The sequence below is a fragment of the Mesocricetus auratus genome, unplaced genomic scaffold (assembly GCF_017639785.1).
Source record: "Mesocricetus auratus isolate SY011 unplaced genomic scaffold, BCM_Maur_2.0 Super-Scaffold_100008, whole genome shotgun sequence".
Lineage (NCBI taxonomy): Eukaryota > Metazoa > Chordata > Mammalia > Rodentia > Cricetidae > Mesocricetus > Mesocricetus auratus.
Window position 1 is genome coordinate 73177958 of NW_024429192.1, and position 13353 is coordinate 73191310.

The window sequence follows — 13353 nt, forward strand, 5'->3', positions numbered from 1 at the left end:
ATCTATAGGTTTCTTTTCATTCCTTAAGTAAAAAGTTCAAAACTAACTTTCAGGTAAAGCAGCTGAAGGAGTGGGAAAAGACTAGGAGGAAGAGCACTGGTGTTTCCCTCCAACTCAGGAGCCCTGGGAAGTCCATGGGAACAGTAAGGCAGGGCAGGTGTCCCTTGTAACCTGTTTAGTACATAGGCCCAGCTACTCCAGAGCTGAAGGGGCAGAAGGTAGCTATTGAAGAAACCCCAATCTCCCCACCTGGGGTCAGCAAACAGGCTACAGAGAGGCCCCGACTGTGTTTCCTGGGGGAGATCACATTGATCATTCCCACACAAGGCCCATGAGTAGGAAGGTGAGGCAAGGTCCATTGGGTAAGCTGGTGAGGGATGGCATCCTTCACCATCAAGGATTGGGAAGGTGGGGGAGAATAAACCAGCCCATTTCTGTAGCAGGAATAATATAAACCCAGAGACAGGTATTGGGGTTAAAGCTGAAGACTAGAGAAGCAAAGCAGTTAGCCACTAGAGAGTTCTCAACACCACCAGTGCTCAGACCGAAGGGGCAACTGTATTCTCTGATTGCATCTCCAGACTGCATTGCTCCTCAGACTCATTGAGACTGCACTGAGCTCCTTATATTCTCTCTAGTGCTGGGATTAAAGACATGAACTCTGTTTCTCTTTTAGACTGACTAACTCTCATGCAGCCCAGGGTGGCCTTGTACTCACAGAGATCCACCTGCCTCTGTCTTCCGAGTCCTGGGATTAAAGGTGTGTGCCACCACTGCCCAGCTTCTATGGTTGTGGCTAGCTTTGCATTCTGATCCCCAGGCAACTTTATTAGATCATAAACAATATGTCACCACAATTCCCCTTTTTTGTCTAATACAAAAAAGAAGGCTAAGGTCGGGCGGTGGTGGTGCGCGCCTTTAATCCCAGCACTCGGGAGGCAGAGGCAGGCTGATCTCTGTGAGTTCGAGGCCGGGCTGGACCGATAGCCTCCAAAACAATACAGAGAAACCCTGTCTCGTAAAAACCAAAAAAAAAAAAAAAAAAAAAAGGCTATAACTAATATAAGAAAAGCCATGTACAATAAATACAGTAACTGTATACATCTACAATGTCTAGTCCATTTGCATTTAACAAAGTCAGAGAAGATATTCCTTTATCCTATCTTGGTGAGTCCAAAAGGTTGTACCTAATTCACTTTCTATTCTAATTTGCATTATCAAATTGTTTAAATGTCTCTCAATCTTTTATATATATATATATATATATATATTTTTTTTTTTTTTGGTTTTACGAGACAGGGTTTCTCCGTTTTGGAGGCTGTCGGGACAGGGTTTCTCTGTTTTGGAGGCTGTCGGTCCAGCCTGGCCTCGAACTCACAAAGATCCGCCAGCCTCTGCCTCCCGAGTGCTGGGATTAAAGGCATGTGCCACCAATGCCCAGCAATCTTTTATATTTTACACCTCTTTGATAAGTTTCTTTTCAGAGTCTGGTAAACAAGGAAAACAGTAACTGTAACTATTTAGTCTTCAGCTCTCTCAGAGACCCAAGAAGGAAATAATACTAACTGAATAAGCAGGAAGTGTGGACAAGTGACTTCCAAAAAATATGAGAAATGACAAAAACAGCTGTCTCTCTGGACAGTCACCCAAGGTTCCTCTGCAACATTGGGGCATCCATCTTCTCCCTGTAGGCCTACCGTATCTGACAGAGTTTTCTGTGAAGCAGGATTTTCTGAAGTACTGTCCCACCCTGTCTCGGCAAGGTTTGGCAATCATTCTCTTTGTGTCCTGTTTGTTCAGTTTGGACAGCATACCGTCAGCAGTCAAGACAAGGGCACTTTCTTGACGAGTGGCTACTTTTGCCACAAAGAAAGTAAACTCCATGTGGTGTTTCTTTATGCCTACCATCTTCTCTGAAGTAAATTGGTACTGCCAGGAGCAGACATGTCTCATTATCATAAAAAACAAAAAAGAACCTATGTTATTAGAACATCTTAAATGTCTTATTCTGTAGATCTCTGAAGTGTTTGAAGACTACCTGTCTTTTTAAAATATAGCTGTGTTTGACCTTGAAAGCATACCTAATATGACTACAAGTTTGATTGTAATAGGTGACTAATTACTAACCTGCATTTCCTTATTTTCCTATATAGTTGGTAATAATAACTTTCAAGGCCTAGAAATTTGCATTATACTGTTAAATGAACTGTACAGGTACAATTCCTTGAACAAGATTAGAAATGTATGTACAGTATGTTTTAACCAAATTAATCTCAAATTTGTATTATCATACAAAATTTGTATACATTATACAAAAGTCCAATCCAATGTAAAATATTTAAAGTTATTAGTTGCTTTTTAAAAGTAGATTCAATAATCTACCTTTTATCGAATCATATCTGTATCCCCCTTTTTTCTTTTCAAAACAAGAACCCTGAATCTAATCCCCTTGTTCAACTTCCTTCCTGACCGTAACCAAAGACAACCTGTAACCAACCCTTAGATGATGACAGACATCCATAACCTAATGGGTGACCAAAAACCACCCACCCCACCCCTCTGGAATGTGGGAGTCATGTTCCTGCTGTCTGGAGGTGACAGCATCTTTAGGGGATCCTGAAAAGAAAATTTTGGGTTAATTGTCAAGCTGTATCATTTGTTGTTCAGGCTCTTCATAATGGGAAAGTGCAGGGCTTGTCTCAAGTCCTGGCTAGTAGTCTGTGAGGCTGGATCACCTCAGCTGGCCATTTTGAAATTGTTCTGAGCAGTGTGTAGCCCAAAGTTGATCTTTAATTAGTGTTTTTCAGCTTAGTAGTGTTATCATATTCCTGCTTATTTCTGGTGGAATTGTCGTTGTGGTACCCCATCCTCCTTTTGGAGACTTCAAAGGTCACTGTCAGGTGTTTTCATGGTTCACTGCAGAAAACTGATAGAAACCCAAACCCGAAATCATGTATAGGAAGGTAGATGAAACCTTTTTCTAGAACTAGTACTCTATATGATCAATAATATCATGACAAATACCTTTAAATGCATATATCTTAACCTTATAAATTTTTAGATGATATACCTTAAGAAAAGTGAGTCCAAATAAAACCAAATGATTGTGAGATTAGTGCCAATAGAATAGTCCTTAAATATTTGTTTTTCTTCTGTCCCATATCAGGCAACTCTTCTGACATGAGACAGAAATTTTAGATTTTACTTTAATAATCGTGCTTGGGTTTAGAGAAGGAAAGAGCCACATTCCAACTCCAAAGCCACCTTTAATTTTTAATTTGACTGACTACAGAAAGATCATTTGTATTATATGCTTGTAGAGAAAAGCAGAAACAAACATTTGGGAAGACTTAGAAATGTGGTATACCAATAGTCCAATTTACTCCTTTTCTTGGAACATTTTTTTTGTAGTAATTTGAACATGCAACATTGTTATAAAGCAAGTTTTACTTGATAGAAGAAAGTCATAAAGTCTGCAAATTAAGTTTGGGTGTTGTAGCTGTTGGTTTGCTAGTGCTGTGTCCTGCACTAGACCTGGTGACTTTTCACATTGTTTCTAGAGTCTTAGATTTCAATCCAAGCAAAATCGGCCTTGTTAACTTGCTCTAGGCAAGTGTGTTCTATTCTGAATCTGTCTGGTTAGGGATCCTGTACTAGATGGGTCTCAGCTGTGTCTGTGTAGGATTCCACCCAGAAGAGGCACTGCTCTGAAAACGGACCAAAGGACCAAGGATGGGGAAACAAGAGGTCTTGGTGTAAGGGGACGGGTTATTTCTAGAATGGCACTGCTTATTCCTACTCGCTCAGGCCCAGGACAGTCATGTTTTAGGGAAAAGAGGACTAGAAGAACTGGCTAGGGAATTAAACATGGCAAGCAAAGATGTTCAGGAATTACAGAGCACCCTGGAGAACCAAACATGGGTATGTATTTCTCTGATCATTTGTAAGTAAAGTCTATTCAGCTCTAGCAAGAAGCATGAGTTGTCTTTTTGTTTTGTTTTTTTGTTTTTATGAGACAGGGTTTCTCTGTGGCTTTGGAGGCTCTCCTGGAACTCACTCTGTAGACTAGGCTGAACTCGAACTCACAGATCTGCCTGCCTCTGCCTCCCAAGTGCTGGGATTAAAGGCATGTGAGCCTGAGTTGTCTTTTTAATTTAAGAAATTGTAAACATTTATTGATAGGCTTTAAATATTACCAGAATTTCTCTGTATACTGTGGTTAATTTGTTGGTGATTCTAATTAAGACAGGAATAGTTGTCTTGTATCCTTAGAGAACTAATTCCAGGAGTAGCTATGGATACTAAAATCCAGAGGTCTATAGACTTTCTATAAAATGGAGTATCGTTGGAATGTAACTTTCCTATATGCTTCTTGTCCACCTTAGAGTATCTCTAGATTGCTGTAATACCATTGCTGTAATACTGCACAAATAGTTGTAATACTGTAAACTGACATGATAAAGCTGGGCATAGTGGTTCCCAGCACTCGGGAGGCAGAGGTCAACCTGGTCTGCAGAGTGAGTTCCAGGACCGGTCATGCCACATAGTGAGATCCTGTCTCAGAAAATCAAAAATAAAGTCTGGCGATACATACCTTTAATCACAATATCTGCAGAGATAGGCAGATATCTGAGTTTGAGACCAACCTGGTCTACAAAAATGAGTTCCAGGATAGCTAGGCCTGTTACATAAAGAACCCTGGTCTTGAAAAACCAAAAACAGAAAGAAAGAAAGAAAGAAAGAAAGAAAGAAAGAAAGAAAGGAAGGAAGGAAGGAAGGAAGGAAGGAAGGAAGAAAGGAAGGAAGGAAGAAAGGAAGAAAACAAACAACAGAAAACCTTGTGTGGTAATGTATACTTGTAATCCAAGCACTCCAGAGTTGGTAGGGGGAGTTCATGGTCTTCTGCATGGTTAGTCTGGGGCTAGGCTGGTATAATGAATCTGAGGACAGTGAACCCTATACAGCCAGAATGTATGTATATAATCTATGGGCAGTTTTACCTCTGAGGTAGGACCTATAGGTAAAGGGAGCTGCCACCTGTTTCTATTTTCAGGGAGACTCCAAAATCTTGTTTTCCTAAAGAATATGTTAGATGTAGTGTTGTATGTATGTGTTTAATCCCCAAACTGTGGGTTTGAGATAAAGACTTTATCTGTACCTGGTTTGTTATCCAGGAAGGTTTCTTTTTGTCTCTGTTTTGCTCTGCTTTGCCTGTCAAATTGCACAGTGTCCTTGAACAGCTTCAGGGTTTAGTTGTCTGACTCTCAGCTTCCTCCTTCCTTAGTGCCTCTCTGGCCTGCCTTCCCTCCCTCTAGTGCTGCTCAGGACAGGGATAGGTTATACTGCCACCTGGGGATTCTGCAGCCCCTGGAGCTGAGTGGGTCTCTCAGCTCAGGCAGAGGCCCCAGGATGGTTTGACAACTTTTCAAAAGTTGTGGCTCGACGTCTTGGCTCCTGAGTGTCTGGAGATGCCTTGCTGACAGTTGTAAGTGCGTTGTGCGTGGGCTTGGCCAGCTCCTGTTGCTGAGGTTGTTCGGGGAAGAGAGCCAGCTATAGTTTTGGTCCTAACACCCTGGCTCCTCGAGACAGTACCGGTGGCAGGGAATGGCCACAGGCTTCTTCCATACAGTGACCATCTGTGACATGTCCTGCTTCCTTTCCACATGTACTTTTCATCTAAAAGCAGGTGGTATATATAAAAAATCCTGTCTGTGCCAAGTGGTGGTCTTGGTGTCATCCTTAGGCCATTCCTCCCTACCTTATCCTTGTTTTATAGATGAGGATTGGGACTCTGTGAGGTTAAGAACATGGCCTGTGTTCCCATGGCAGGTTTTAAACTAAGCCTTCAGGAAATCCCTGCAGTTTTCCGTCAAAAAAGTTGGGGACAGTTGAAGGAAGATTCCACTTTACAGTCCCCAACCTCAAAAGGCCAGCTACGTGAACAGCCAGCTCCATAATAAGTCTTTTTCTGCTGTCACGCTGTCTCCCATACCTAGATGTAGTTCTCCAGCTCAGCCTTGAGTGGGTGTCCTTCTTTTTACAGATCCCAGAAATTATCCACTTCTGCTGTGACTTCCTTATGTCCTGGGTGGATGAGGAGAACATCCTTGATGTCTACCGGCTGGCAGAGCTCTTTGACCTGAACCGTCTGACCCAACAGCTGGATACCTACATCCTCAAAAACTTTGTGGCCTTCTCGAGAACTGACAAGTACCGCCAGCTTCCCTTGGAGAAGGTCTACTCCCTCCTCAGCAGCAATCGCCTGGAGGTTTCCTGTGAGACTGAGGTGTATGAAGGGGCCCTGCTCTACCATTACTCCCTGGAGCAGGTGCAGGCTGACCAGATCTCACTGAATGAGCCTCCCAAGCTCCTAGAGACTGTGCGTTTTCCCTTAATGGAAGCTGAGGTCCTTCAACGGCTGCATGACAAGCTTGGTCCTAGCCCACTGAGGGACACAGTGGCCAGTGCCCTTATGTACCACCGGAATGAGAGCCTGCAGCCCAGCCTTCAGGGCCCACAGACAGAGCTTCGCTCAGACTTCCAATGTGTTGTGGGCTTTGGGGGCATTCACTCCACGCCATCTACAATCCTCAGTGACCAGGCCAAGTACCTGAATCCCCTATTGGGAGAGTGGAAACACTTCACTGCCTCTCTGGCTCCCCGAATGTCCAACCAGGGCATTGCGGTGCTCAACAACTTCGTGTACTTGATTGGAGGGGACAATAATGTCCAAGGCTTCCGAGCTGAGTCCCGATGCTGGAGGTAGGAAAGGACACTTATCATCATTGCCTTTGTAATTAGACAACTCCATGGTGCAGGATTTGTGGGTTATGTGGGCTGCTCAGGGGACACTTTATCAAGGGCACATCACTGCAGGCCTGTGTTACAGCTTCTGTGGTGCATACCTGTTTCATGTAATGAAGTCCAAGTGAATTCAGAGAAAGTGGACCACAGTGAGATTTAAAAAAAAAAAGGACACCAGAATTGTTTTCTTGCCCCTCTGTCCCTGCTGTCCTAAAGCCCAGCTGTCTGCAGCAGGTTGCCTTGGCTGCCTATACCCAGGGAGCATGCTGGGGAGTGCTGTGTGGGGTGGGCTAGCTGGTCCTGCCATCTTCAGTATCATTTTTTCAAGTTCCTTGCTGTTTGGCTCTGCTCCTTTTCTCCAAACTGCCAGCCAGGTTGTCTCCCAGACGCTGCCTGCTGGAGCCCACATCTGAGTACAGAGGAGTGGGAAGGACCAATAAGCATCACTGAGCTCTCGCTAAGTTCCCCCTTGGCCCTATAGTCAGGTGACAATGTACTCAATAGATCTGTGAGGAGGCAGTTTTTCTTGAGGGAGTTTTGTGGACTGCTTTGATCTGCAGGATACTTCTAGCTATGATGCGAGAGATCCATTTCTTTGAACAGAACAAAACACGTTAGTTCATACCTTGTTGCATGTGGGAACCCCTGCCACCCCTGGTCCTACCACAAGCTAAGAGATGATGTAGCGAGAAGCTCTGGGCTGGACGCTGTTGCAGTTCATTCTGATGTTCATAAAAGTGAGGTTGAACTCTGACCTGGCCCTGCCACACAAATCAAGCCAGCACAGCGATACTGACCAAGAGGAAAACAGCCATTCCTTGGTCATTTCTGGTCTCCTGACCCTAGGAAGCAGTCACCTTTGTTAAACTAGTGAGACTTACACCTGTCTATAACGCATTGTGATTAGATGGTTGGAATGACAGGGTTCAGAAAGAAGGAAATGACTCACTTCCTTTGTAACTGGATACTGAGCATGACTGAATTTGGCTTCCCTCAGATCAAGCCTGGAGGCTTCTTTCTTACAGGGCTCTGCTTCCAGCTGTGGGGCTAAAGCCAGACTGCCCTCCCTACCTCAGCAGTTGAGAGCTGCAAAGTAATCTCTGCAGAGCAGTGACAGCTGAGAGCTGAACTTGGATCGTGGCAGGTGGGATCAAAGGAAAAGAAATTTGTAGAGGGGGATGGCAAGGAGAGTCAAGGCCTGCCTGCAGCTGACTAGGATGTCTGTCATCTACAGAATGAAAACTTCATTTGCTTCCTGACCATCTCAAAACCTGTAAAACTGAGGGTGCAGCTTAGTGTTGACTGCTTCCCCAGCATGTGTAAGGTCCTGGTTCCACACAGTCACTTTTCTGGTTTGGTTTTTGGTTGAACTTGTGCTCCTGAGTAGCTGAGGATGAACTTGAATTCATGATTATTCTGCCCTCATCTCACAATTGCTGAGATATCACAGTGGCTGAAACCATAAAATTGGATTGTCTGAGTGTGTTTCTTTTTCCTATTCATAGTTTACCAGCTTTAAAATCTATACATCTTGGAATATAAGAAAACAATATTTTACAGTAAATAAGGTTTTGCAATCTGAGTGCTTAGTAGGTATGTCCTAGAGCTCTGATGTAGAAACTGTAAGAAATTGTCTCGTAAAACAAATTAATTCTTGTTTCTACTACTTCTTTTATTTTCTTTCTTTGAATTCATATATACAACTATATTGGCTTCATATCAATACTGTGAAATACCTAAAGCAACTAAGTAATGAAGAGAAAATGACTATTTACTGTATCCTTTAAGAAGTTTAAAGTCCAAGGTCATGCAGTATGTGGAGTATGCTCACTGGTTTGTCCTTTGTGAGGTGGATGCTGTGGTCGGAGTGCTGAACCTGCTAGAAACCAGAGGTCCAGGGCTACACAGTTTTGTGGTTCCTAAAGACAAGGTCTTACCCCCTTCCCCCCAAAATGTCTGCTTTTGTAGTCCTGCCTGGCCCAGAATTCTACATAGACCAGGTTGACCTTGAACTTGGAGTGATCCTCCTGCCTCTGCTTCCCTAGTTCTAGGACAGGAGATATGTGCAACTATAACAGGCTTCACTATCCCTTTGAGTCCATTTCCCAGTGACCCAGGCAGGATCATAATACCTCCCAGAACTGCCACCCTGAGGACCAGGTCTTAGGGCTGCTATTGCTGGGATGAAACACCATGACCAAAAGCACCTTGGAAAGGTTTATTTTACTCATAGTTCCATTAACAGTTCATCATCCAAAGCAATGAGAGCAGGAATCTGGAGGCAGGAGCTGATGCAGAGGCCATGGAGGGGTGCTGCTTACTGGTTTGCTTCCCATGGCTTGTTCAGCCTGCTTTCTTTCTTTCTTTCTTTCTTTCTTTCTTTCTTTCTTTCTTTCTTTCTTTCTTTTTTGGTTTTTCGAGACAGGGTTTCTCTGTATTGTTTTGGAGGCTGTCCTGGAACTTGCTCTGTAGACCAGGCTGGCCTTGAACTCACAGAGATCTGTCTGCCTCTGCCTCCCGAGTGCTGGGATTAAAGACAGGCGTGCTACACAGTGAGACCTTACTTCAAACAAAAGGAGAATAATGGGCTAGGGATGGTATAATTTAGTAATAGAACTCTCTTAGGTTTAACCCCCAATCCTTCTGTGTATAGCCTGTCATACTAACGATTATGTAAATACTGAAGAAAAAACAGTTTGCTAAATTTGACAGAGACCTTTGATACTTTTTTTGAACCTAGATTTTACCTCTCAATTACAATAGTTTGGCAGTTCAAATATGTAACTTAAAATTATTATCTTGGAAAATTTTGGCTGCTGTAACAAATACCACAGAATAGGTGGCTTAAATATTCAACACTTGTTTTTCATAATCTTGGTTCTGGAATGTCAGCTGATTGAGTCTGGTGAGGAACCTTTCTTGCTGTATCCTCACATAATAAACAGATTGAGTTCCACCTCTTCCTCTTTGTGATAGTTTGAATGTAATTGGTCCTCATACGTTCATAGGGAGTAAACTATTAGTAGGTGTATTTTGTTGGAGTAGGTATGACCTTGTTGGAGGAAGTGTGTCAGTGGGTGTGGCTTTGAGCTTTCCTAATGGTCAAGATACCTCTTAGTGTCTCAGTCCACTCTCTGTTGCCTTCTGGTCAAGATGTAGCCAGCACTGTGTCTGCCTGCACATTATCACGCCATGATGATAATGGACTGAACCTGTGAAAGTGTAAGCTGCCACCCCAATTAAATGTTTTCCTTTCTAAGAGTTGCTGTGGGGCTGGGTTGAGGTAGCTCAGTGGTTAAGAGCACTGATTGCTCTTTCAGAGGACCTGGGTTCAGTTCCAAGCAGCTCACAACTATCTGTAACTCCAAGGTCTGACACCCTCACACAGCATATATGCAGGCAAAACATGAATACACATTTAAAAATATGTTGCCATGGTCATGTGTCTCTTCACAGCAATAGAAACCTTAACTAAGAAGTTGGTACCAGGGACTGGGGTATGGCTGTGATAGGCCAGACCATGTTTTTATTTGGAGTAATTTGGACTCTGGTACTTTAGGTTAAGAAAGCAGCAGAATGGTTTAAACACTGCTTAGTTGGCCATACTAATAGGAGCATGGAAGACAGTGGTGCTTTGAACTGTGGGGGCCTGGCTCAGGAGTTTCAGAGAAAAATGTTGTCTATAGATCATTCTTGTGATATTTTGGTGAAGAATGTGGCTGCTTTTGCCCTTGTCAGAAGAGTCTGCTGAGGCAAAAGTGAAGAGTTTTGAATTCATTCCATTCTCAGAGGAAAATCTCAAAACATCCTGATATAGACTCCGTCATGTGGTTATTAGTGGTAACTCTAATGAAGATTTATAATGAAAAGGAACAAGTAGCTGAGCCATTAAAAATATAAAATGTACAGGTTGAGAAAAGGAGCACCAGGAAGTATAATAGAGCTAAATCCTGTGTCCAAGGAGGTAAATGGATTAAGAAGTAGAATAAAGGGAATGGTGACCTCAGGACAAGATCTCACCCAACTAAATTTCCAGCTAAAGAAAAGTTTAGAGTCGGGTGTAGTGATGGACTCCTTTAATCCCAGCATTGGGAAGGTAGAATCAGGCAGATCTCTGGGTTTAAGCCCAGCCTGGTCTACAGATCCAGTTTCAGGACAGACAAGCTTAGGCAGTGAAGGACAGAAAGCTGGTGAAGATATAATGAAGGTGGGGGCCATGTGCCAGCCCCAGTGAGCTGCAGAATTTGTCAGCTTTGGCCACGTGGTTCTGGAGTTAAGGACAGAAGAAAGACAAGCTGCTGAAGCCAGGCAGGTGTCAGGGGTCTCCCTGAATGGAGGCCTGGAGAGGCCATTTCGTGAAGCTGTGACGCTGAAGCCTGATTTGCTTTGGAGAACCTAAGATGTTGGAGATGCCAGAGCCTTGTGATAACTACTGGGGAAAGCTACTACCAGAAAGTGGAACCAGCCCAAGAGAGAGAAGTGTGCTGCAGTCTACAGAACTGAAAGGAGGTGGAGATCCGAAGAGCCTTTTGACCTCAGGCATGGAGATGCAGTTTGGAGTTTTCCCTGCTGCGTTTTGGTCTTGCTTTGGTCCAGTGTTTCCTCACTATGCTCCTTTCCCTATGTTTTGAAATGGTAATGTATATTCTGTGCCATCATATGTTGGAAGTATGCTGTCTGTTTTTATTTTGATTATACAGGAGATTGCAGTTCTGAGATTGCGTGAATCTCAGAAGAGACTTTGAACTTTTAAACATTGTTGAGACTGATAGACTATGGGGACTTTTTGAAGTTGGACTGAATGCATTTGCATTATGATATTGTTACAAGCTTATGGGGGTCAGGGAGTGGAATGTGCTAGTTTGAATGTAATTGGCTCCCATAAGCTCATAGGGAGCGGCACTATTGGGTTTAGTTCATACTTTCTTTGGACCATCAGCTCCCAAGTAATGATACAGAGACTTTTTATTAAGTATGAAAGCTTGACCTTAGCTTAGGCTTATTCCTAACTAGTTCTTAAACTTAAATTACCCCATTTATATTAATCTGCCATGTAGGTTGTTACCTCTGGTCAGTACTGTGCATCCCATTTCCTCCATGTCTGGCTGGCAAATTCTCAGCTCTCTGATTCTTCCCAGAGTTCCTATCCTTGCCCAAAAGTCCTGCCTATTCTCTCCTGCCTAGCCATTGGCCATTCAATCAAAAGGCACCTTAAGCAGATAAGGTAAAACAGAAACACATCTTCACAGTGTACAAAAGGATTTTCCCACTACAATTAGGAGTTGTAGCCTTGTTGGAATAGGTAAGACCTTGTTGGAGGAAGTGTGTCCCTGTGTCTGTGGGCTTTGAGGTTTCCTCCCAATGTCACAGTCCACTCCCTGTTGCCTTCATGATCAAGATGTAGCCAGCACCATGTCTGTCTGCACACCACCATGCTCTCCGCCATGATGATAATGGACTGAACCTCTGAAAGTGTAATCGAGCCACCCCAGTTAAATATTTTCCTTACAGGAATTGCCATGATTATTGTATCTCTTCACAGCAATAGAAACCCAAACTTAGACACAGACACTTTTTTCCTAGGTAGGGTTTCTCTGTGTAGCCTTGTCAGTCCTGGAACTCACTCTGTAGATCAGACTGACCTCAAACTCAGAGATCCAACTGCCTCTGCCTTCCAAGTGCTAGGATTAAAGATGTGCACCACCTCTGCCCAGCTTTCATCTCCTCTTAATTGGGACTAATCCTATCCTGGGATCTTTCTCCTTAAGCCCTGATTAAGCCTCACAGTATTGCCAAAGTAAACTTCACATGGATGTTTTTTGGAACACAGGTATTCAGTCCATAATAGTGTTAGACGAATTTCTACCCTTACATGTAATACTGAATTTTGGGGGAGATGGTGTAGTCTATAAAGAGCTGCTTTACAACTATGAGGACCTTCACTCAGTCCTGGTGCCCAGATAAAAGCCAGATGTGGTGGTGCTCATTTGTAACTCCAGTGTGTGGCACGGGTAGGCACAGGAGGACCCTGAAGCCCACTGGCCAGCCAGTGAAACCCACAATGAGCTCCACAGACTATTTCAAAATATATAGTGCAGGAAGACACTCAACACTGACCTTTGTCCTTTCTACAAGCACATGCAGGTGCACATCAGCACACAACATTTAGTGTGTGCATGTGTATATGCCATAGGACATGGAGATCAGAGGACACCTTGTAGTAGTTTGTTCTCTCCTTTGAGCGTGATGGTTCCAGGAACGGATGTCAGATCATTAGGTTTGGCAGCAAGCACCCTTATTCACTGAACCATTTTGCCAGCTCCTGAAGCTTATTTTTAATTAGAAAAGAAATGTTACTTAACAATCTGTTCTGGGGCTAGAGAGATGGCTCAGAGGTTAAGAGAACTGACTGTTCTTCCAGAGGTCCTGAGTTCAATTCCCAGCAACCACATGGTGGCTCACAACCATCTATAATGAGATCTGGTACCCTCTTCTGCCGTGCAGGCATACATGCAGACAGAACACTATACATAATAAATAAATAAATCT

At 43.4% G+C, this 13353-nt stretch overlaps 1 protein-coding gene across 6 annotated transcripts in view; it reads left to right on the top strand.

The window, feature by feature from the left end:
* Klhl22 (kelch like family member 22) overlaps positions 1-13353 on the top strand; it is a 42224-nt gene that overhangs the window by 18271 nt on the left and 10600 nt on the right. For all 6 annotated transcript variants that reach the window (XM_013118724.3, XM_040751162.1, XM_013118725.3 and 3 more), the window contains one exon: positions 6044-6762. In XM_013118724.3, the coding sequence (XP_012974178.1) occupies positions 6044-6762 (719 nt within the window). The remainder of the gene's footprint in view (positions 1-6043; positions 6763-13353) is intronic.